This window comes from Aythya ferina, assembly GCF_964211825.1.
Source record: "Aythya ferina genome assembly, chromosome: 27".
Classification (NCBI taxonomy): Eukaryota; Metazoa; Chordata; class Aves; order Anseriformes; family Anatidae; genus Aythya; species Aythya ferina.
The window spans coordinates 3,034,883-3,057,040 of NC_140310.1; the positions used below are offsets into that span (position 1 = coordinate 3,034,883).

At 44.0% G+C, this 22,158-nt stretch overlaps 1 protein-coding gene across 5 annotated transcripts in view; it reads right to left on the bottom strand.

Annotated features, from left to right (window-relative positions):
• Positions 1-22,158, bottom strand: part of PPP2R2A (protein phosphatase 2 regulatory subunit Balpha) — a 43,089-nt gene that overhangs the window by 20,198 nt on the left and 733 nt on the right. For 2 of the 5 annotated variants that reach the window (XM_084499559.1, XM_084499558.1), the window contains exons 3-4: positions 18,933-18,996; positions 15,596-15,670 (exon numbers count right to left, since the gene is read on the bottom strand). In XM_084499559.1, coding sequence (XP_084355685.1) covers positions 15,596-15,670; positions 18,933-18,996 — 139 coding nt within the window. Of the gene's footprint in view, positions 1-3,817; positions 4,114-15,595; positions 15,671-17,713; positions 17,943-18,932; positions 18,997-22,158 lie in introns of those variants that run through there. The other 3 variants (XM_084499560.1, XM_084499561.1, XM_084499562.1) reach the window with 3 other exon arrangements.

Below are 22,158 nucleotides of genomic sequence, written 5' to 3' on the forward strand. Positions count from 1 at the left end.
GTTTTTGGTTCACATACTTTCGAGCCTTTGCAAGAGGCCTCCAGGTCCAAACTCAAGGAACAAGACAGGTCAGGAAAATAACTAAGATGTGTCCCTTCATCAGGTCTTCACGCAGTTCAGCTTACAGTTTTTCCCCTGAAGAATACCCTAAAAAAAACTATTCAAACAAATGGGATTCTACTTCATTAGCCCAGCAAACATATTTAGAAAGACTAACAGATACCCACACGCACAGGGAAAACTTTACTGGGGAAAAAGCACTGGCAAATGATGAGCATTCAGGTTAAGTCCCGTAATGCACACGCTTCCCCAAACCCCAGTATTCCTTAAAATATGACAGGAAGCGCCTATTTGCTTTTCCTATTCACACTAATTCAGGTCTATTGTTGGCTGAAACAAAGGTCTTTCAGCCTACATCACCCGTTCCCAGGACATTTGACACCAGTTTATTAATATCATAAACATAAGAGGCACAAGTGGCAGAAATCCAGCCCCACTCCTGGTGCCCGTCTTAAATAACCTTAGAAAGGCGGGCGAGCAACCTCACAGGTCGTGGAGCTGCAACGTCTGGTCACAATTAGGGACAAGCTGTTAAAGGTCACAGCTTCTCCTTGAGCCTGCCCTTTTACAGACTCTGCAAGAGTGCACGATCCCAAAAAACAGCTCAGGTCTGCCCATAACCCTTCCTGTCTCCAACCAGTGAATGGTTCTGACTTTATTTAAAGAAGTATCCAACAGCAAACCCAACACTTTTCAATACAAAAGCTATTGCAGGCTTCAGTTTTCTAATCATCACCAAATTCAGCTGCTGAGAGCATCCAGCCTGAGAAGTTTGAATCTGCTTTAATGCAGGGAAATGCAGAAAGCCACCTGTCCTGTCCCCACGGAGGATGTGCATCGCAGCTTTGCATCAATCTCTCTTCCATCACGCTGAAAACTCCTCTCCTGTCAAGGTCAGGACCATCAGAAAGACAGCGAGCAGCAGTGGTTAACCTCTGAATAACATCACCTCAAGAGGCTACGCACCCCTAAATTAAGCTGCTATCTAATACTCCATCAGAAAGGATGGCTTTGATGTGAAATATAAAGAACAAAAGGCTTTAAGTATAGAAGACAGACTTTAAAAAAATCTAAACACGTTACAGTTTGCAATGTATTCCTTTTGAAAGCATCTACTACATAAAAACCATCTAACATTTTAAATGTCTGGCTTGGGTATGTATGTGCTCCCCTGCTGTCACAGCATACAGCAGTCACACTTAACCTAGAAAAATTACGTGTCCCTGTTTAGATGTAGATAAAGAAATCCAAAACCTTAGGTTTCAAATGCCACACGACTCTGGCAACCATTACTGATAGAATAAGTGATAGTGGCTGTCATTATGGCAACGGCATATCCCACATACAAAACAGTTTACAGCAGCCCAGAACACTCACATAACTGAGCCTTGACTGGTTTACATACCCCAAAAATAATTGAAATAAACATGTGCTCCTTGGTGCTGCGGCAGCAACGCTTCAAAAACAACTTTTTGCTTAAAACCCTAGATGAAATCTCAGCAAAAATACAAGCCCCGAAGAACATGAAGCTCATGGTTTGCTTAAATAGGCAACCTGACGGTGTTTTATGCCTCTCCAGTGCATACAGAGAGAGTGTTTTAAATATTCCTGCGGATGTAGCGATAACCTGACTAAATGATGCAGGAAAGGAAAGGGTTTCCTCCACCTTGAGTTTCCTAGTCCCACGCATTATGCCTTTCAACATACTTTAAAAAGTAACTGTACTAAGCAATTTGATATGCAGTCCACACTAGTTACATTTCAATGCAGAAACCCTGCTCAGCTAACAAAACCTACACTGATTTAGGAGATACTTTCCTGGAGAAAGATGACAGAAGGGTTAAATTATATTCGTATCGTGAAGAATTTAGGGAGTTTCTTGTCATTTTTGTCCTTTATACAACTGCATGCATTATCTGGTTATAGGGGAACAAAATTAACTCAAGCAGCGACTACCTTCATGCCCAAAATTTGTTTCAAGTAAGATCCCCTTGGGTGCCTGAATGTTCTGTCACTATTGCTCACAACATTGAGGGATTTACTGAGCAATACCAGGAGAACTGAGACAAAAAGGCTTATAAATAACAGATTTGATTATTTCTGCTCTACTACTGCATTTGTCTAGCCTCGGTGCTCTGGTACATAACTTGTTCCAACACATTTTCTGCCTGCAGAGCTTTACTTTACAAAGCATCATAAATACAGCTACAGCAGAACTACTGCTGCATACCTAACTTCCAAGAACAAACTATCTCAATTCTGACATTAAGGACAAAAATTCAGGATTACTCGTTTTCCAGAACTAACTTTATGATGGACCAGAAAAATCAAATAGCCTCTATTCAGAGGAGAGCAGCACTGCTGATTCTGGCTCTCCTGAGAGCATCCCTGCTGACCTGCAAATAAAGGACATCCTATTGCCATACGCAGGGTAAGATTTGGGAGACCTGGACTCCAGCTCAACCCACCGCTCTCTGGAAAACCTGTAGTCTGAGAGCTCCATTGCAGAACTACACACTCGCTGGGCTCCTTCAGGATGTGTGGTACTTCAAGAAGTGTTCCATAATTCTAAAGTGACAAGCACTATTGAATTCATTTTATATTTATCATCAGGATTTTCCAAAATACATAGGAAGAATTAGACAAAGATTTATTTAAGCTTTATTTCTTCTCACTGTGTTAAAGATAACATGCTAGCAATGCATCTGTTTTCAAAGAACAGGATAATTGCCCCTTGCAGAAGGAGTGCTTTCCTGTATTACCAAGCTGTTTTATTTATGCTTTCATTTTCTTAGGGAACTGCTCTTAATAGGCATGGGAAGAACGAAGAAGAATGTTCTTGAAAAATGCCAACAGGCTCAGAAATACCATCGAGATCTTAAAAAAGAAAAAAGTACCAGTGGCTAAGCTGTTGATCCCACTAAGTTATATGCAGTTAATAGCACAGAGCCCCTGCCTTCTATGGGTATTAGGGCTAATTTCCATTCAAGACCGGTGTGCAATTCCCACAAACAAATTTCACATGTTGTCACCAAATGTGGTTTTAAACATAATAAAAAAAGTCATTCAAAAATATGAGTAGTTAAGCTTTAAATATACGCGTCCGAGGCTGCAAGGTGTCCATAGATTAAGGCTTTTTAATAAACATCCATCAGGAGTAATATGTGAAGTTGAAAGCTGCGCACGTAGAGAACGTAATAACAAACTCCCAAGGTCTCCTCAGCCCTTTTCTGCAATACCATCCTCATTTTCTTGTGACAGATAATAAACACATTTGTTTGATAACCAGGGGCTGAGCAGAGCACTCAAGTCTACCACTCAGAGCACGGATTTCACAAGTGCCAAAGTTACGTTCGTGCTCTTTGACTCCCGAATTCTACTTGTTAAAATATTTAGTAGCAACAGGTCTAGGGGAAAGAATCAGCACTGTGAACTAGGTGAATCACTGGAGAATTTACTCACCTCTCCTAATGCACAGAAGGTTTACAAGCTTCTCCTCAAGACAAGAAAGTATCTTACTCGAGACAGCTTACCCCAATTATAGCTGAACACGTCTACACAAAAGCTGCCCCTGCATTACTTATTCAAGGGTACATTCGCCCAGATAGCACTGAAAAAATAAGCACTACAGAATTAGCTATGTATTAATTCACATAACCAAACAGCCCTTCAGTACAAATTTTAAAAGGCTGCTTTCATTTGGATGACTGCACATTAAAAGAACAAATAGTTTCTATTTCAAGTTGTATTTACTTACCACGTGGCATTTGTTTGTTGTTGTTGTTTTAAAGCTCTTCAGTACTAACAAGGAGGACATACCTGTTTCTGCTTGTACTTGTGCATTTTTATCATCCTTTTTTTCCTTCACTTGACTCAGGTGATTCAGGAATCCTTGAACCTAATTTGAATCAGTAACTGCTTACTCCTCAGCTCCTGCTGACAGCTCCCCACCTCAACCTACAGAAACATTCCTCACCTCCACCAAAGTATCTCCACTAACTAGTCCCCTCAGAAGACCTTACTTCAGAGCTTTTCAGGAGGCTTGTTTGTGTTCCCAAGCGGTGCAGAGCTATTTATGGCAAAGCCTCTGCTGGAATCACAGCCAGAATTTCAATAGGCTGCACAGCACAGAAAAGCCAGTGGTTAGTTTTCTGTTTGCAAATAACAATATATTTGGAACTAACATACTGTGCTATTGTTTTGCATGTACAGAACAGAAGCCTTAAGGCGATGCCTTTCTTCATTTGTCACTGGGAATGCCACAGCATCAGAGCACTTGGAGTATCTTGATTTGCTCTTTTTGCTGAAGCCACTACAAAACGTACACCGCAAGTTAAAAATTAGGAGCAGTACTTCAAAAAAACATCATGATTTGGCAACGCCTTTCAAAATCAGCTACTAGAATTCTGTAGTCTGGGTCGCCCTTCTGTTGTTGATATAAAAAACAATTCCTGGAAGCCATCACGCTGTTTCAGACTCGTCTCATATACTCTTTGACCAAAGCTTTTATTGCTAAAGCCAAAAATTTCTAAAACTTTTTAATCTCCAAGTGTCAGACTCTAGCACTGCACCTCAGACACTTGTCAAGTGCCTCCTTCTAAGGAAGGAAAATGAAAGTTAAAAAAAAAAAAATCACTCTTACCTACCATAATGGAGAAGGAAAGGAGGGAAGGAGGGAGGGAGGCACACTCACTAGATGAATTTCAGGCAGCCTGCTGGACAGCATAGCGCCTGTGAAGGTCACAAATGCAACTGAAGTTTCCAGCAGAGACGAATACACAGCTCTGACTATTATGGGACCAAGGAATAAAACCTTCAAATTATTTCACTCACTATGGCCATCCACTCCTTTATTAGTTCATTTTTAACACTTAGTGCACTTCTTGCTGTGGAACTTGGAAAATAATCTTCCCTTTACCAACTGCCTTTCCCCCACACACACACTTAACAAGTATTTTCCTGCAGTTTTTCCTCCAGCCCTAACATACGTGCCTCAGTGTCTTACGTTTTTGTTGTAGTTAAAGAGGCCAATACTAGTTTGAAGCCTGGACTTCCAGAGATTCTTAACACTCCTCTAAACGATGCAGAACAGAATCTACACGCTGACACCTCGATAAGGCTGACCCTCATGCTTATACCACATCTTAAAAACTTACAGTCTACAAGTCTGAGCAAAATACTGACCTTTATTCTTAAGGGAGTTACTTTACATCTCATCTTCTCTATCTATAAATTAGGAGCCCTTCTTTGATCTTGGAAAAATTATGTAACAGCTATAAAACAAGATATAGAGTATTTAGTTATATCACTATCCTGCAAAGGCCTCAAAGCTCCCTGCAATAGCTTTTAGAAGTTCTGGAACCCCATTTTGGGCAACACGCACGCTAGTCTTACAGACAAGGAAAAAACAAAGTCTGTAGGGGTTAAAATGATGAATCTCGACTCAGCACGATTACTTTCAATTATCTTAATTTCTATTCTTCCTTATCCCCTCAGGATAATTAACTTTAAACCTAAATTTTAAACTTGGTAAAAAGTTAAAAACACACACAGCTATTTAATAAAGGTAAGCCTCACTGAAAATATACTAGTTAAAAAGAACATGAACTGGAAGGTGCCAAACTTCCACTTGAGCATTACGTAAGAGCAGAACTTCTGGAAAACGAGTTTCAACACACACACAAACAAGCTTACAAAGACCAAAGAGGGCTGTGTACATCTTCTCCTGCTGACTTCTTCAAAATGACAGCAGCCAGCAAGGAGGAAAGACTAAGCCAGAAGTGCTCCTACACAGGATGCAATCACTCCGTCGTGTCATCTCTCTTCCCAACATACACGCGTCACAGCCCTTGCACAGGAACATGAGGATCAGGACAGAGATGACCTCACAGCACAGCTGTAGATGACAATTTAGATCACACCAGATCTGCAGGAACAGCAAAAGGGTGAGAATGCTACATAAGCCAGTGGATGACTTATAACCAAGTGTGGTCTGAGCTTCCTCTGGTCAGATCAAGGAAGAGAATCCACAAGCTCCAGGGAGCCAGCAACCTGGCGCGCACAATCCTAGATGTTTGGTTTGTTTTTAAATGCTGTCTTCTCACTGCACTTTCCTCTGAGGCATCCAAATCTTGTCAGAGAGAGAACTGCTGGGTTAAGCACAGCAGGCGTCCTGCTCCAGTAACAGGATTGTCATGTTACTGGCCTCCACTGCTCCCCAAGAGTAAGCTACTGGTCCAAAAGGGAACACAAAATGAAGACCCTGCATGTTTCTTGAACAGAAATACAAAATCAATAAGGTTAAACCACAGCTTTGCGTTTGGGATTTTGTGAGAACAGAGAAAAGCAGGCTGCTTCTACAGAAAGCTTGGTCAAAAAGCCCCTGCTGCCAGTTCCAGTGTCCCTAAACACAGCTTATGAATGCCTCAGTACTGCCTCTGCATCGCGGAGCCATCTGCTCACTGCTGGCCTAGACCACGACAAGGTCTGCGTGCTGCAGTTTCAGTTGCGGTTTGTTCATATTGATCTTTCAGAAGAGGTTCTCCAGCAGGTCCCAAATTCACTGATATTAGAGCTCTCCATATGGAAGGAGACTATGAACAAGCATCAGAAGGCTGAGAATTGCCTCAGTTGCCCCCGTGGCTCCTTCAAATCATTTGCTTCCCCTGGGTGCAGGACATGCAGCCAGCCACCCCTCAGTGCTCCTACACCACAAAGACCCGTCACACTGACAACTGTCTGGGGAAACTAATTCAAGAAAACGAATTCCTCTGATAACCAATAACCCAAGACATGTAATTTCCACTCAGGCCAGTTCCCCAAAGCAAAACTTAACAGCAATTAAGAGCTGAGGCAGGACTTCCTTTCAGCTCTGTCAGTACCCCTACGAGTGACCCCATTTACAGAAATGATGCGCTGCAAACACTGGGAAATGAAGTTTCGTTATGCAACTACATCAGAAAAGAGTCCAGGAACTCTCAAAAGCGTCTTTCAGAATTATCATTTAGAGAGTTCAAGATAAGAAAAACATTTTGATGCACAACTTTTGCCTGCTGTATCAAATTACTCAAAAGAGAGAGCCCCTCACACTCTTTATGAGCACTATGCACAAGCACATGTAGGTCACAGTCTCTGTGCATCAACTTCTGGCCTCCTGACGGAAGGAAGGCCAGCTGCAGCCACCGCTTTGAAGAGTCAAAGAACAGCCCCTGAATACTTTTTATGCTCCTTGGGGAAAAAGCAAAATATAGTCACAAGCATTACACAGACAGGGTTACAGTACAAATGCTTCCTAAGTTTAAATGAGCAACTACAGTCTGAACTCTCAAACACCTTGAAGGTTCCTGAATACATGCAGTTATATTTTCCTCAAGTAATCAAAACCATCAAGCATTATCTGTGCACATTTGGAAGTCTTGTTACTCCCTGATCGTTAATACAAAAACTACAATCGAAAATGCAAAGAAAAACATTTCCATCCAAAACACATTCTGCACACCTGGGAAATCAATCTTTCCAACAATACAACTCTTAAATCCTCTCCTCCTGACCCTAATTATATATATTTTTTAACCCAAGTTAGATGCAAGTCTATCTGCCCGAGGGTCTGCCACATGGCCCAAATAGGCCGGGTTTCTTAATGGTGCTACCACTCGGGGATGGCTGGGAGGAAAACACATTCTTGTAAAGAATGGCTGACCAAGTAAATAATTTCTCCTCCAGTGCTTAACAAAAGCATGGCAAGTTAGAAGAGAGAAGCTTGCAGCCCCTTCTATTTCTGTAACAGAATTACAGTCATGCACAGAAACCTCACAGGATGATTTGCAGTAACATCAACTCGATGCAAACACCCTACCTGGCGCTGGTAGCCAGCACCCGCATTCTGAAGCCAAGGGTAACAACCCCAGAGTGCCAGCAACAGAAAACCAGAAGGCAAACCCACTGCTAGGTAACACCACAAACAGCCCCAAACAATGCCCTAAAGCAGGCCTGCTGGGTAGCCAGAAAGCGAAGTACTTGAATTGTTGAAAGGAAACCCTGCTGGGTCAATCTGCAACACCATCAGAGCATCAACTCCTCACCTTGCAGCGTGCCCATTTTCCCCCTTTTCCCCTAGGACCCTCACACTGTACAACAATATCCTATTTCCAGCTTACCTGCAAACCCTATACATGTAGCACCTCACTAATGCATGCTTTAACTGAGCCATAAATTATTAAAACAGTTATATTACACATATTCCACTCAAAATCGAGAAAACTGTCCAGGTTCTGACTTAAATCCTACCAGAGCTTTGTGAAGGATGATTCCCAGCCGAGGCTGGTTGAAGGAACACACTTCCTGCACTTCTCCTCCCGATTGTCATAGAAACACAGCAGCTGCTGTCACGACTCACAACGCGGCTGCCTGTGTCAGAGCTTTTCACTCCTCTTTTTTTAGAGCAGTAACGCTCACAGTTTCACATAATTACCGAAGGCTGAATTATTCCACAAAACTTCACACTCCCTACTAAAAATACCGTAGACGGTTATGGTACCGCATGGTATGAATAATAGGAAAAAAAAGGTCTGGAAAATACCCCTAAGGCAGTAAGAAAAGCATCTTACACGAATAAAAGAGCTTCAAGAGCACAGCGTTTCCTAAAAGGAGAGCACGGGCAGCCTCACTTTGGTGCCACCAGCAAGGGGCATTTTACTACGGGAGGCACAGGACACAGCAGGCGCACTGCACACACTTCAGGAGCACCTAAGACACGGCAGGCCTCGTTCTCTAACACCTAAATGCGAGACAAGACATAAGTTTAAGTGAAATCCCCAAACAAGGGATCAATTTTTCAAATCATATTAAGAGTGGTAAGACATGGTAAGAATAGATTATCGTTTGTTACATGATCTAAAGCGCTTTACTGTAAAGCAATCAGCCCGTAATCCACCCCCCAATTAACTGAGATGCTTTTCTACAAGAACTTCCAAGAAACTAAGCCATACGAGCAGCAACACAGCTTTTAAGAAAAAACACCACCAATTAATAAATGCTGAATGAGCAGGGTTCGTTTCTCCTTTCTGACTGCTTCTGTGAACACCAGAGGATGAAAGCCTGTTCCACCTGTACTCGTTCTGCTGCAGAAAAACATCAGAATTATTCACAGCCTGGTGATAGCAACACAGTCCATGTGTACCAGATGTGTGCGTGATCTAATTTGGGAGAATCCCAACCTGACACACAGCAAAGCATTTTGCCAGTTGGCTCCTACCTGCCTGAATCCCCGCTGCCACCACGCGAGGGGGTTCTGTGCTCTCTTCCTACCCTCGGGCACGTTCCCACCACCCTTCACGCCGTGAGGGTTTGCACATCCCCACTGCCCTGAGTTCAGGGACCTGATCTGACTGCAAAGTAACCCAGTATAAATAAGCTTTTTTTCCCCCTATAGCAGCGCAGACTTGGACCAGCTTCAGTCTACAAAACATCTCCAAAGGCGACCACCAACTATGCAGGATCTCAGTGCACCACATGAAGTTTGACCCATTTTATTAGGGCAGTGCTTTAGTGCAGCCTCCTACGATTACCATACAGAACTGGTGTTAGATACATTTATTGCTGGCCTTCAGACTGCACGTGCTCTAATCTCGAACAGCAAAGCTCTAAAGTCCTTTTTGTTAAGCTATTCTAGCATTTGGAGCAGCACAGCACTTAAAGATCAGGGTCTCACATTGGCTGTACATAAAATCCTATAAAGAGACTGCCTCCCTTCCACAGTTCCTCCTCTTCCTTTCAGCAGCTCGCTCGCTCGTCACACTGTGCTGGCACAAGCGCACACAGCACTGAGAACCAGATCAGGGTTCAATTCAGCTGAGAAATAATCCGGTCAAAACCACAATTTTAAGTATTTTTCAGCTGGATCGGCTTCCCAGACAAGTTCATTGTGCAGTTCCACGCACGCTGGTGCCAGCAGAGTGGGAAGGAGTGCCTCTTTAAGCAGAAATGCTGCCAAACATGTAGCCATGGCCTAAATAGGCAAGTCAGAAGACAGCAGGGGGAAAAAAAAGGCAAACAGTACAGCTAGGAACACCCAGCCCTTAACTCTTACTTCAGCACTGCACCCACCAGACGTTTCCTTCTTCATTTCAGCTCTCTCCCATGCACGTTCTGTGAAGCTACAGAAGCCTGTTCTTAGGGTGGAAGTACCCCAAAAAAGGTAGCACCTTTAAAATTAAGGATTAAGAATTTGTACAGAGCTGCAACCCACCAGGATTTCCACACTCCTTTGTAGGGTGGATGTCTGATGGCTTTAGCACTGTAGCTGCTGTATTTACAATACAGAAACCACAAACAACTCCTTCTCCCATCTGATTTTTGATCTAAGTGCAAAAGCTTCCCAGAAGAGCAGAGCAACCACTGGTCAGCGTGACTGACAGGCTGAAGTGCCTGAGCTACCAACTCTCACCAAGAGAGGAGAACAGCTTCGGGGAGCTGAACAGCCTCTCACTGTTGAGCTGTCTGCTAAACGCTCTTTGTTTGGGGGGACCTCACGAGCACACACTTCAGCCAATTCAGGCCAGCGCTTCCTAGAGCACAGCAGCCCATTTCTCTCTAGATAGAGTGAGCCATTCTATAAACAGCCAAAGGCATGAGCAGAAGTGGACTTAAGAATACAGGGAGGAAAGGACTATAACCTGTGTTGTTTTTTCCGTGTTTTTTAAATTTTTACCAGCATATTTCACATTACCCCTTTAAAAAAGCCTATTGCTAGTCCTTGCTCCTCTTAACTGACACTGCTTCATGAGCAGAGAGCTTAACCACAGCTCTCAAACAGAAGTTCAGCTCCCTGCCTTAACTGTAGCCCCGATCTTTCATCAGCATTAGCATCCCAAACCCTCCTCACGCCTTTGCTACTTCCGAGGATTTTTCTTCCCCTCCTACTGCATCAGTTTGCATTTAAAGAAGCCCATCCACTGCTTCCATAATGACACCATTGTTCCTCCTCTGCGACTCCTGCCCACAGACGCAGCTGGGTGGGAGCCCTGCTCCCCAGGAGGTCCCCCCAACGCCACCCCATGTGGAAGCCACTCAGCTGCTCAGCCAAAAGCACAGGAGGTGCCACCAGGAGCATTCTGCGAGGCACAGCCACCCAGCTTTGGGGCAGGAGGCTCAGCAGCTCTTACCCTTACTCCACACAGATGTTATTTAGCCAAGAGAAAGTCTTCTGATAAGGCAAGAGAAGCCAGTGAGCTGCAGATGCTGCTAAGCTGGTCCTTGCTGGCCTCAGTTTCCTCACTGTTAACGACAGATTTTTTTGGGGGTACTGAAGATGAAGTACTACTACTGAAGCAGTAACAGTTCCCACAGCTGCTCTGCAATTTTGGAGCCTGCCAAAAGCGAGCATGAAACTACACTTTTAAGATAAAACATACCTAGAATCAAATGGAGAAAGACATTCCTGAACAGGAGAAAAGTCAGATCTTGTTTATATCTCTGACCACACTCAGTTTGGCTAGGGACAGAAATGTGACTTCATCCCTTCATCATCTGCACAAGCTGCAGCAGACTACAGCAGTGTTTCGGCTACAAAGAGGAAACACAAATCAAGCCATAGGTTACTAATAAAGCAGAGAATGGTCCTGTAGGAGACTTCACACCCACAGCAGATACCCCAGTGCCTCCTCCAGAGGCGTTCAGGCCTCAAGCAGTTAAACATCTCATCCACGATGAGGGCTGATCACTCAGGGCTAAAGCTTAGGACTTCAGTTCCTGGCTCCCAGCCTTGGAAGCAAACCATCGGACTTTTACGTATCTTTGGATTACACTTGAAAGAACATTTAGATACAGCAGCTTGACTCTTTTCCTTCTGCCAAGTAATCAAACAAATTTGACTTAATTTGTTCTGAAGTACAAACTCATTCCATTAAGCTAACGTCTAGTTTTCAAGGATGGTTTAAACTCACGGTTCTCAAGTTGTTTCCAAGTGGAGTTGCCACTATGCTACCTCTTGGAGAGCAGAACTAAAATCAAGGAAACTGCAGAAAATCCCTGTACTCCTTCAGCTTCTACTAAGATGTGGTCGTGTCTGCTCTTGAGCAGTTCTGGACAGTTAAGTCTTTCCTGTACTGAAACAGTGATGCCACAAAGAAAAAAATTAATGTGTTACAGATGTTTTTGATACCCTGAACAACTGAACTTATCAAGGACAGTAACTCTGCTTTCACCCCGAAAGTCTTGCTTTATCTACTGTTCTGGGTCCAGATTCTCCAGAGTAATCAGAATAACAAGTTGGGCACTGACACGTTGTGGGACTGGGCTCCAGGAGGACAAATAGGGAATTGAGAAGGGAGGAAGACTTTGAGCAAAGAATTGGCTGTTTCGAAAGCAGATACAGCAGAAGCCACACAACAGAAGGGCAACCTTCTGCCAGCAGTTAGTTTTAAGGACACCAACTATAATGATGCTGACACTCAGATTTCAACTTCAAATCCAAGTTCTGTACCTAACTTGATGCAAACAAGGGCCCCCGTCAAGCTGACAACCAAAGAGAAGCTCCATTTGTGCTGAGGTTGGAGGGCAGCTGGCTGCTCCTCACACGGCCATGCTCCTGCAGTTACCAGAGCTCTGCCTTGGCCACTGCCATCTTCACTTCCTAGCTTTCATAACAGCTTCCCCCCTTTTCCTTCCACCCTCACCATCTCCAAAGGAAATGTTGTCACATCCACCTATCACAGGTTGCTTAGGAAGCCAGAGAATTAAGAACTGTCACCTGAGAGCTCGTGTTTCAGCCAACAAACCCTCAAATATTGACTTTATAGCAGCCAGCCATTCTAGCCTCAGCACCCACAGAACTGGAGGCTGTTCCTATTATGTGACAGTGAGGGGGTCAGACCTGACCCCAAACCCACTGGAAGCTCTGCAGCAGCTCTTTGCAAACTTTTTGAAGTTGCTGCCATCATTACTGCATTGATTAGAAGCGTTACTCTCCACTGGCCTGTTTTATGGGCAGCGTTTTAGGGAGACTGCTGGTTCACGTTCTGCTGCTTCATGTAATGAATGGATGCAGGTTCCTCGGCTAACACAAAGTTAATGTTAACTTCTCAACGTAAATATCACAACATTCTATTAAGAACAGGAAGAAAAACTTAAAACACACTCCTTCCATTTCTTCTAGGTTTGTTTTCTTCACTTTGCTATTTCTAGGGAAGTTCCAATATTCCACAAAAGTCAGTTCTTAAAATCCCAGCTCTAAAGCCACTTCAAAACCCCACGCCCTAGGTACTGCCCCAGCCAAATTGGCACTGTCCTCAGTCCCAGCCATGGCTGGAGCCCACGCTTGTTAGGCTGCAGACCACGGCGGTTAAAGAAGCACTGAAGTTTCAGACAGCAAAATTCTCTTTAGCTTTCACCATGGAGCTGCCACAAAAAGGCAGACAAAGGCAGGGAGGGAAGAAAGGTCAGAGCAGACTCGGAGCCACTGCCGACTTGTCCCTCAGTATTCTGAAGGGGGACCAGGAGCATGCAGAATTGCTGCTCCGATTTTGCAAGAACTACACAAGGCTTCATTTTATTAAGATAAACCTTAAAGGCAGAAGTACAGAAAAAAACAAATTTCAGCTACATCACCAACCCAACAGGATTACAGACAGAAGTTATAAGGCACAATAGGAGCTCCAAGGACTGCAGGGAAGGTAAAGCTGCGTTACGATTAGACAGCTGGCTTTTAACAATTTCCAGCATGTATCGTGGGAGCCAAATACCCAGGAAGAGCTTAGAATTTCAGTTCAACAAGTTCACAACAATCAAGTATAACACCAATGCTGGGGCCTCGTTCCAGGATCCCGGCATTTAATTTCAGGCCGTCTTGCAGCACGTTGAGGGGTCTGCACTTACTCATCAGAAGTCAATTACAGCTGGCAACGACACGAAATAGTTCTTTGGGTCACAAAATCAGAAACCTGCACGTCCCATACGGTCTGAAACACTCGTACAGTTTTCTGGAGAGCATGCTGAGCGGCTGGCTGAACTGAAGCTGGTTAATTCTCCTACGGTGACAGCTCCCATGCACTCCACCCCCTGCTCCTCGCTCCCGCAGCTGCTCACCTGCCCGGAAGGAAGCAGGAGGCCAGCAAGTCATCTGGCAGAGAGCAAAGTACGGCACCTCTGAGCAGCTAAGGAAGCAAAGGACAGACTATTTCCTGACTTCTGCATTTCCAGTTCCCTGCAAGAGCCGCTTTAGTGTGTATAGAAAGCTCGTTACTGTTGTGTGGTGTCAACGGGGCTGTTGTCACGAAGAATTATTTGCAAGCACCAGCCACACAACCAGAATTCTTGCACGATTTGAGTATTTAGTTTGATAGGAAATTAAAATAAAAGGTCACAGAATTTACGTCTGTCAGAGGAAAAAAGATTATATTACATTAAACAGTATTTGGAGTTCGAGCTTTAAAATATACTCCCTGAAAAATTCAAAACCCGGCTTTAAAAAATATTACAGCCTTCTTGCTTCCAAAAGCCATCTTTCAGCTTGTAAAAATCACACAAGTCTTTGAAAGTGCCTTGTTTGCCACAAGCTGTAGCTAATAAATAAAAGTAAGTCTCATGTTTATGCTCATTTTTCAGCCTTTGGAAGTTAATCTGAACCACGCATCAAATGGGAAAGTAATGGGAACCGTGGTTACCGCTTTTCTAAATACAACATTAATCTCACTTGTCTGTAAGTCAGAGCATTTGGGATATGTTTAAAAAAAAAGAAATGTTACAAATTCCATAATTGACAAGGCCAACTGCTAGCAAAAGAAGAATTAACTCCTGATCTTACAGGTTGTGTTACGCAACCAGGAACTTATGGCCAAAGAAATACAGAGGCCAGTGCAGATCAGAAAAGAAATTTTGCTCGCTGGCACCGCTGAGCAGCACGCAGTAGGCACGACTCCGCTAACAACCCCCAACCAAAACTGAGGAAAACAAGCACTTTTTTCAGTCACAATCGCAGGCAGCCATCTTAGTAAAAGATGACATTTGTCACTGCCAGCACTAGGAGCCCTAGCTCAGAAAAGTTTGAGGCCTTTCCCAGTATCATTTCAAACACAAAACCCATCTCTACTTAGTAGGGAAGCACACACAAATATCCTGATTTCCTCCTTTTCTGGTTAATAAAGCTGGAAAAATTGGGAAAAAACACTTGATCTTTATCCAATACTCAGGTCTTCAAAGAATAAAAACATTAATCGTCACAACACCTCCCTGGGAACACAATGATCACATTCCCCATTTTGCAGATTAAGAAAAAACACAAAGCAGAAGCTGAATGACAGGAAAACATATCTAAATTTTGGGAAACAATTCCCACAAAATAGTCCAGAAGCCTAAATTCAGCCCTTCTTACGCACGTGAGCAAGACTCATAGCACAGTTTGAGCCTAGGTATCTGAATGCACATGAACTATCCATCTGCTTTGCTGAAGTTGCATACAATACAGATTGCATTCACGTCTTCCTAAAATATACCTAGAAAGTCAGAAAAAAAGTCACAGTAAAAAAAAGATTGCTCTTACCTTCTGCTACATCATCATCCACAGCGCCTTTCACCTGAGAAAAACACCACTGAATGTCATTTCCTCCTCCAGCTCCTGGAAAACACAATGCAAAAAATGAGACCCAGACCCCCCCATGAGCAACACAAAGAGCCCGTAACAGTTACTAACCGAAAATTTCAGACAGCATTACACCCGCCTACTTCCTCAGCAATGATGTCGGCACAATTGCGAGTCGCCCCTCCCCACCTTTTTCCTTTGCAGATATTGTTTTTGTCATTAGGGGCTCGCCAGCGTCCCAAGCAATGTTTGTCAAAAACAGCGTAAAGCAGCAACAGCGATAAAAGCCTCTCACCGAAAGCTCGCATGGCTCAGTAACACGGCTGGCACTAACTTAAAACACACTTAAAATAAGAGCGCACGAACATCCCACTTCACATAAAGCTTCTTCCTACTTTATATGGCAGAACCCCACTAGCACACGCACACAACTTCATCAGCAACTGTCAGAAAAGCTCGGCATTTTTGGAACATTTCAGTCTTTCAATCAACATAAAGCCACGCACGTCATTCATTTCCTCCTCCCACAAAAACAAAGAACCGAACCTACACACTGAAGGCTAAAGAAAAGAATTTTACCACAAATTTAGAGTCTCTTCGCAGAAGTAACGAAAGCAGTTATCAGCTTAAAAAAAAAAAAAAAAAAAAAAAAGAAACCACCAACAAATCCGAGCAGAAAAGCAAACAAGCAAGCTGATGTTAACAAGTTCTACTACCATAGAAAACGGATCGAAGAGAAAACTTCAGGAACATTACTGCCTCGGCGGAAGGCAGTGATTCATTTGAACCCTGCCACCAAAACACACAAAAAAATCACCACCCATTTCTTTTGCATTGCATTCTGAGCAAATCACTGCTGAGCTGAGTACATACAGGAAGGGACTGAAATGGGCCTGCCTTTTTTTTTTTTTTTTTTTTAAAGCCACTGTCAAAATGGAACTTTTCCTCCACACAATTCAAACAGGCTGAGCAACAGATGGCATTTACACATTAATCCAGAGGTCTGCTATCACTTCTGGCATAACAAAGAATGCAGGAGGGACTTCTTCCCTCTCCTACATTAATCTGAGGGGATAAAAACAAGTCCAAGATGGGGAAATCAGGAACCCCAAAACTGTCTTCCCAAAGACAACCAAATGGCTCAATGTTAACCGAAGTGCTACACCACGACCAGACTCCAGCATGCATTTTTTGCTTGCCTTAATGTCTTTTCTGAAGGGCTCCAGGCAAGCAAACTACATAACCCAGCACGGCAAAGGCAAGCAGGAGCTCCCAGCTCCACGAGAGATGTCAGAAGGCTTTTCTGCAGATACCCTGGAAGGATCCGCCGTGCTCGCCTCTCCCATTCCCCCCAAACCCGTCCAACCCATTTGCTTTCCTCTCGCCACCCTCTTCATTTGTCATTTAGCAGCTGGCACCATGGAGGCACTTAAAGGGGACAGCGTGTAAGGGAAAAATCGCCGCTCCCTTCGCATAAAGCCCAAATTCTGCTTTTCGCACACTTCGCTTCAACCAAGTGGGCACTTTTTTTTTTTTCCTCCCCTGGCTAAAAGAGGAGGGTGGAGCATGGAGGGGGGGTGGAAAAAAGGCAAAGCACAACCCAAGCGCTGCCTCCCTGGCTTGCTCCTCGGAAGGCAGAGCACTGGAAAGGAGCTTCAGGTTGTGGAATGGGGGGGGTAAATTGGTTCCCAAAGGGAAAAACCGCAGGGAGAAGTGAGGAGAAAGAGCCACCCCCTGCACACACACACACACACACCTCCAGCACCACGAGCACCTCAGGATGCAAAATGGGGCTGAAGGCCCATGAAGGGACGAGGAATAAAGCACAGAGAGCCCCCCCCCCCACACACACACCCCTAACCGCATCCCGCACCCGGCCGGCTCTGCCCCTAGCACGGAGCACGCCTGCTCCCCAGCCCCCCCCCGGGGGCCCGATCCTGTCCCCAAGGCCGGGCCCTGACCCCAAGGGGACGACCACGGAGCTCCGACCCCTCAGAGCTCCCCCCTCGTTCCCCTTCTGTGGCGCTGAGGGGGCCGCGAGCCGCCCCCGGGCCGAGCAGGGGGGCGGCCGCCCCTTACCTGCCATGTTGGGGCGGCGAGGCGGGCGGGCCGGGCTGTTGGCGGCCGGGACCGGGCCGAGGGAAGGATGGAGGCGGATGGCGGAGGGGCTGCGGCCGGCTCCGGTTTCTCCGGCTCCGGTTCGGCTCCGGTTCGGCTCCCGGGGCTGCCCCCGCTCCGCGCCTCGCTCCGGCCCCCCCCGCCGAGCGGCTCCACTTTCAAAATGGCGCCGGGCGAGCTCCGGGTGACGTCACCCGGAGGAGGGAAGGGGACGGGGGGAAGGCGGAGCGGCGTCGCCGCCGGGCTGGGCCTCGCCGGGCCCTCAGCGGGCCTCGCCGCCCGGCCTCGGCTCCCTCACGGGGGGCTCGGAGCCGGGACCCTTCTGTGGGGCTCGTCCCCGGCGGGCTGGGGGCTCCCGTTTCACCTCAGGGCCCCAGCGCGGCCCCGCCGCCTTCATGGCTCATCCCCGTGTAGCCCCAGCCCGTTTTAGCCTCCACCAGCCCTCAGCCCCCCATCACTTTTTAGCTTCCTTCACCCTTCAGCCCCCCCAAACACCTTTTTGCCCCCCAGCACTACATGATTCTACATGATATATGATTCTCTGCTAAGCCCTGCTGGCTCAGAAGCCTGCCCCTTCCATCCCCATTAAGGTCCCCACTGTAGTTACCTCACAGTCAACTCATTCACTACAACCCATTTTAAGATCTTGTCAAAGTCATCGGTTTCCCTTCACAGGTGTTTGTGCAGGCTCTTTTTTTTTTTTTTTTTTTTTTTTGCCCCTTCTCAGGCAGGGTAGGGCTTGCTAATCCAGATTTCACTTTGAGATTCATGAGCTCATCCTGCACGCCCAGCAGTGCCACGAGCACAGTGTGCCTTCAGACAAGTTTCCCAAGTCATCACGTACACTAATTTTGCATTTCCAGCTCAAAAAAAACCTAAGAAGCTGCTTTTCTTAAATGAAAGACCATACAATTCCTAGTCAAGCACAGTGCAAAAAGAGAACTGTGGGAACTGAACACGTCTAAACAAACACACCAACGCAGTTGGGTTCCCAGTGCTTGAGTAAACGCCACAAACCCCAAACTAGCTCACGTTGTAGGCTACTTTGGACAAATGCAGCTTTATCTCAATGTTCCTCAAAAACCACACATGCAAATCAAATAATTATTGCAAGCAATGATAAAGCGATGTTTGGAAAATACTCAACACATACAGGGCATTCTAAAGTACTGCAACTCACTTAAGTTTGGGAGAATCTGGAAGCATGGATGTTGCTTGGTCCATCTTGACAGCCATCCAAAAAGCTAAAGATAAACACACCACAAGTTTGAAAACATTCACAATCAAGACAGGCTTTTTTTTTTTTTTTGATCACTACAGAGTTGAGGGCCTTCTCTTATCATCCAGGTACACACTTCCCAGAGCTCAGGAACAAATTCACTCAGTTCTACAAATTTGTGGCCATATTCAGTCAATTCCAGATATGGAACAGAAGCTGGCATCCCTCTTGTTTTGGGATTCCTTAAAGCCAGCCTTCTCAACCCTAAACAGAAGTACTCTGCAACCACTTAGCAGGAAAGATTGCAAATAAAGTCCAATTTATCCATTGCTTTCTGTACTATTAATACAGAATTTGGCCCTCACAATAGAATAAGCATTGTTTCAAGAACTTATGCTGCTAAAAAAAAAAAAAAAAAAAAAAAAAAAAAAAAAAAGCAAAGACTTGCAATTAGCCCTGTAATATAAATTAATGAAGCTTTAGTACATACCTTATAATTAGAACAAAGTTCTTCTTAGAAAAGATTTAATATCACGGTGCCAGAATGAAAGATCATAATTCCAACATTTCAGGTTTTTGTTTTGAACTAACTGAGCTATAGAACATAATGAAGCATAATAAATAATTAACATTAAATCACAGCCATGGTAATTAGCAAGACAACTTGGGAATCACAGTCTTTGCTTGGGTGTTCACTTGCTAATTCAGACAACGCAAGTATTCATTCTACTATTAATGGTTAGTGCAAATTAGCAAGAGTATTTTGCAGCTCTGACTGAAAGTTTGTAAGCACATGCTTAAACTCCAGTGAAATCAAAGGGTCAGAAGCGTTTGTTCAGGTGCTCTGGGGAAATAGTAACTGTAATATGTTAAATTTCTACACAACCACCAACAGCACAAAGCTTTGCTGAATGTTTATTCCAGTTACGCTTTACTCACTCGTTCTTGCTATGCAAACCAACCCCTTCAACTCAGACTAAAAGACCATCTCCAGGAAACGAAGTCTGGTTGTATTTGGTAAGGACAGTGATCTACATACGGAGTGGTCAGTTCACAGCAGCATAAATCAGGAGCTGCAGAAGTTACAACTTAAAATCAAGATGTGAAATCTGACTGGTAACCAGTTTAAATAATAAATTAATGTCAAATCACTGATCAAACAACTAAGGCCCAAAGAATTATCACCAACTCATTTTGTATCTGAGTTAGTTTCCTAGTAATTTGACCCATTAGACAAGACTATAATGAATTACAATAATTCAGTTTAGAAATAAAGGGAGTAATTATCACCAAAATTATCACTGGAGTTTAGTAATAGCTGAGCCATCCAAGGTCACACGACAGTTAACATCAGGGCGATTTAATTCCCTACAGCATACTCTTCTGTACTTTGTACTGTCTAGCTTGAAGTATCTCAGCAAAAGAGGTTTCCATTGCTTTTTGGGAGAGCATTTCACAGCCTAACAGGATTTGCTCCTAGAAAATGTTTGCTAATATTCACCGTATGTTTCCCCACTCTTAATTTCATATAATTGTCTCTATGCATGTAGCCACTTAATTAACAACCATTATCGAAACAGTGCTAAGTCATGTCTTAATACTGCCAGGTTCATGCTTAAGAAAAGGTCAGGCAGCCCCTGGTTTTGTAATGAGTTGCAGGCAGACTTGCAGGGTAAACTGCACTTGGTGCAAGTCCCAACCCATCTAACTTCTTTGAGGTTACATCAACACCAACCTCAAGCAGGCAGGCCCTTAGTGTTATTTGTGCTGTGCCAAGTGCCATGCAGGGAAGTCTTCTCTGGGCACACATTTGCTTTTTCTGACAATCAGGCTTTACCTGACCTGAGTTTGCTTTCAGCAGGTCCTACTTGTAACGCCCTGAAAATCTCCATTGCCAGTGGCCAGAGATTTTCAATCATAACCAAGGTTTAAACAAAGGTTTAAGGATTTCCAGTCTTAAACTTTCCTCACAGTCCTAAGCTTGAGCATGACATAACCCCATATCAGACCCTATTCTCTAGAACAGTTCCAGTGAAGTCACTGATTTTTATATTTGAAAAGGGGAAAAAAAAGTTTCTAGCAGCTCTGAGCATCTACACTGTGGAGAAAATATTCAAAAGGGGCATAAAACATCGATCTCACCTGAGCATTCAGTGGACAGTTTAGTTTAAATATTAGCAATGATTAAAAGCAGAAGAGGATGGTAGATAAGTGGCACTTGCAACTGGTCTGAAAGTTATTTTCTAAAGTGCCATCTCCCAAAGGAAACCATGCAACAATAATATCTAATGATTTGTAACTGAGTGCCCCAAACTATTCATCATTGAACAAACCCATGCAATGAGAGCTTCCTAACTTCAGTAAACGAGCAGCTTGTGTCACCTCAGAAGTGTAAAGCTCATTGGATTAAAGCTCTGCTATTACGAGGGGTAACCTCAGCATTTTCTTACAGAAATTACGAAGACTTTTTTCTTAACTTCAGCCTGGTGCAAGCAAACAGAAGAACTAATTAGACTTGGAAAGAATTTTATGTATTCATTAATGCAGGAGTTTGCAAAACTGGTTTAAAACCAGCTCTGAAGATGATCTGTTTAGAGCAAGTCTAAATTATAATGATTGAAACCATAATTTGCAAAATATTAGTTTAATGGATTATTTAAGCACAATTTGTACAGGTTTCATCCACCTGAATTTTGGCAGGAGATTCATTTTAAAGGGAGTGCAAAATTACAGGCAAGAACACAGGGAAAACAAGGCTTCTGGTAAAGAAGAAAAAGGTCTTAGATGTAGACAGGAAGCACCTGTCTGGGGGTAGGAAAACAAGTATATGTATATATTTATATGTACTTTTTTTTTTTTTTTTTTTAACTAGGAGGGCTCATTTGGAAGGGTAAGAGATATCCCACTATTTTATGATTAAGAAGAAAAAAAAAAAAAAAGATAACTTGAGACACATACAAAAGTTACATTATTACTGCCTTTAAGTGTCTCACTACGTTTTGATGAGTTATAGTTAGCTCTATGGGAGGATGAATCAAACCACAAAATAAGAGACCTGTCATAGCAAACTAATTTAATCCTATTGAAACTAAAACTGCAGCTACAGGACAAAATAGGAGATTCACAAAACCTAGGTTTATTCCTTCCCATGATATACCAGCTGAGATTAACAGAGCACATGGGATAA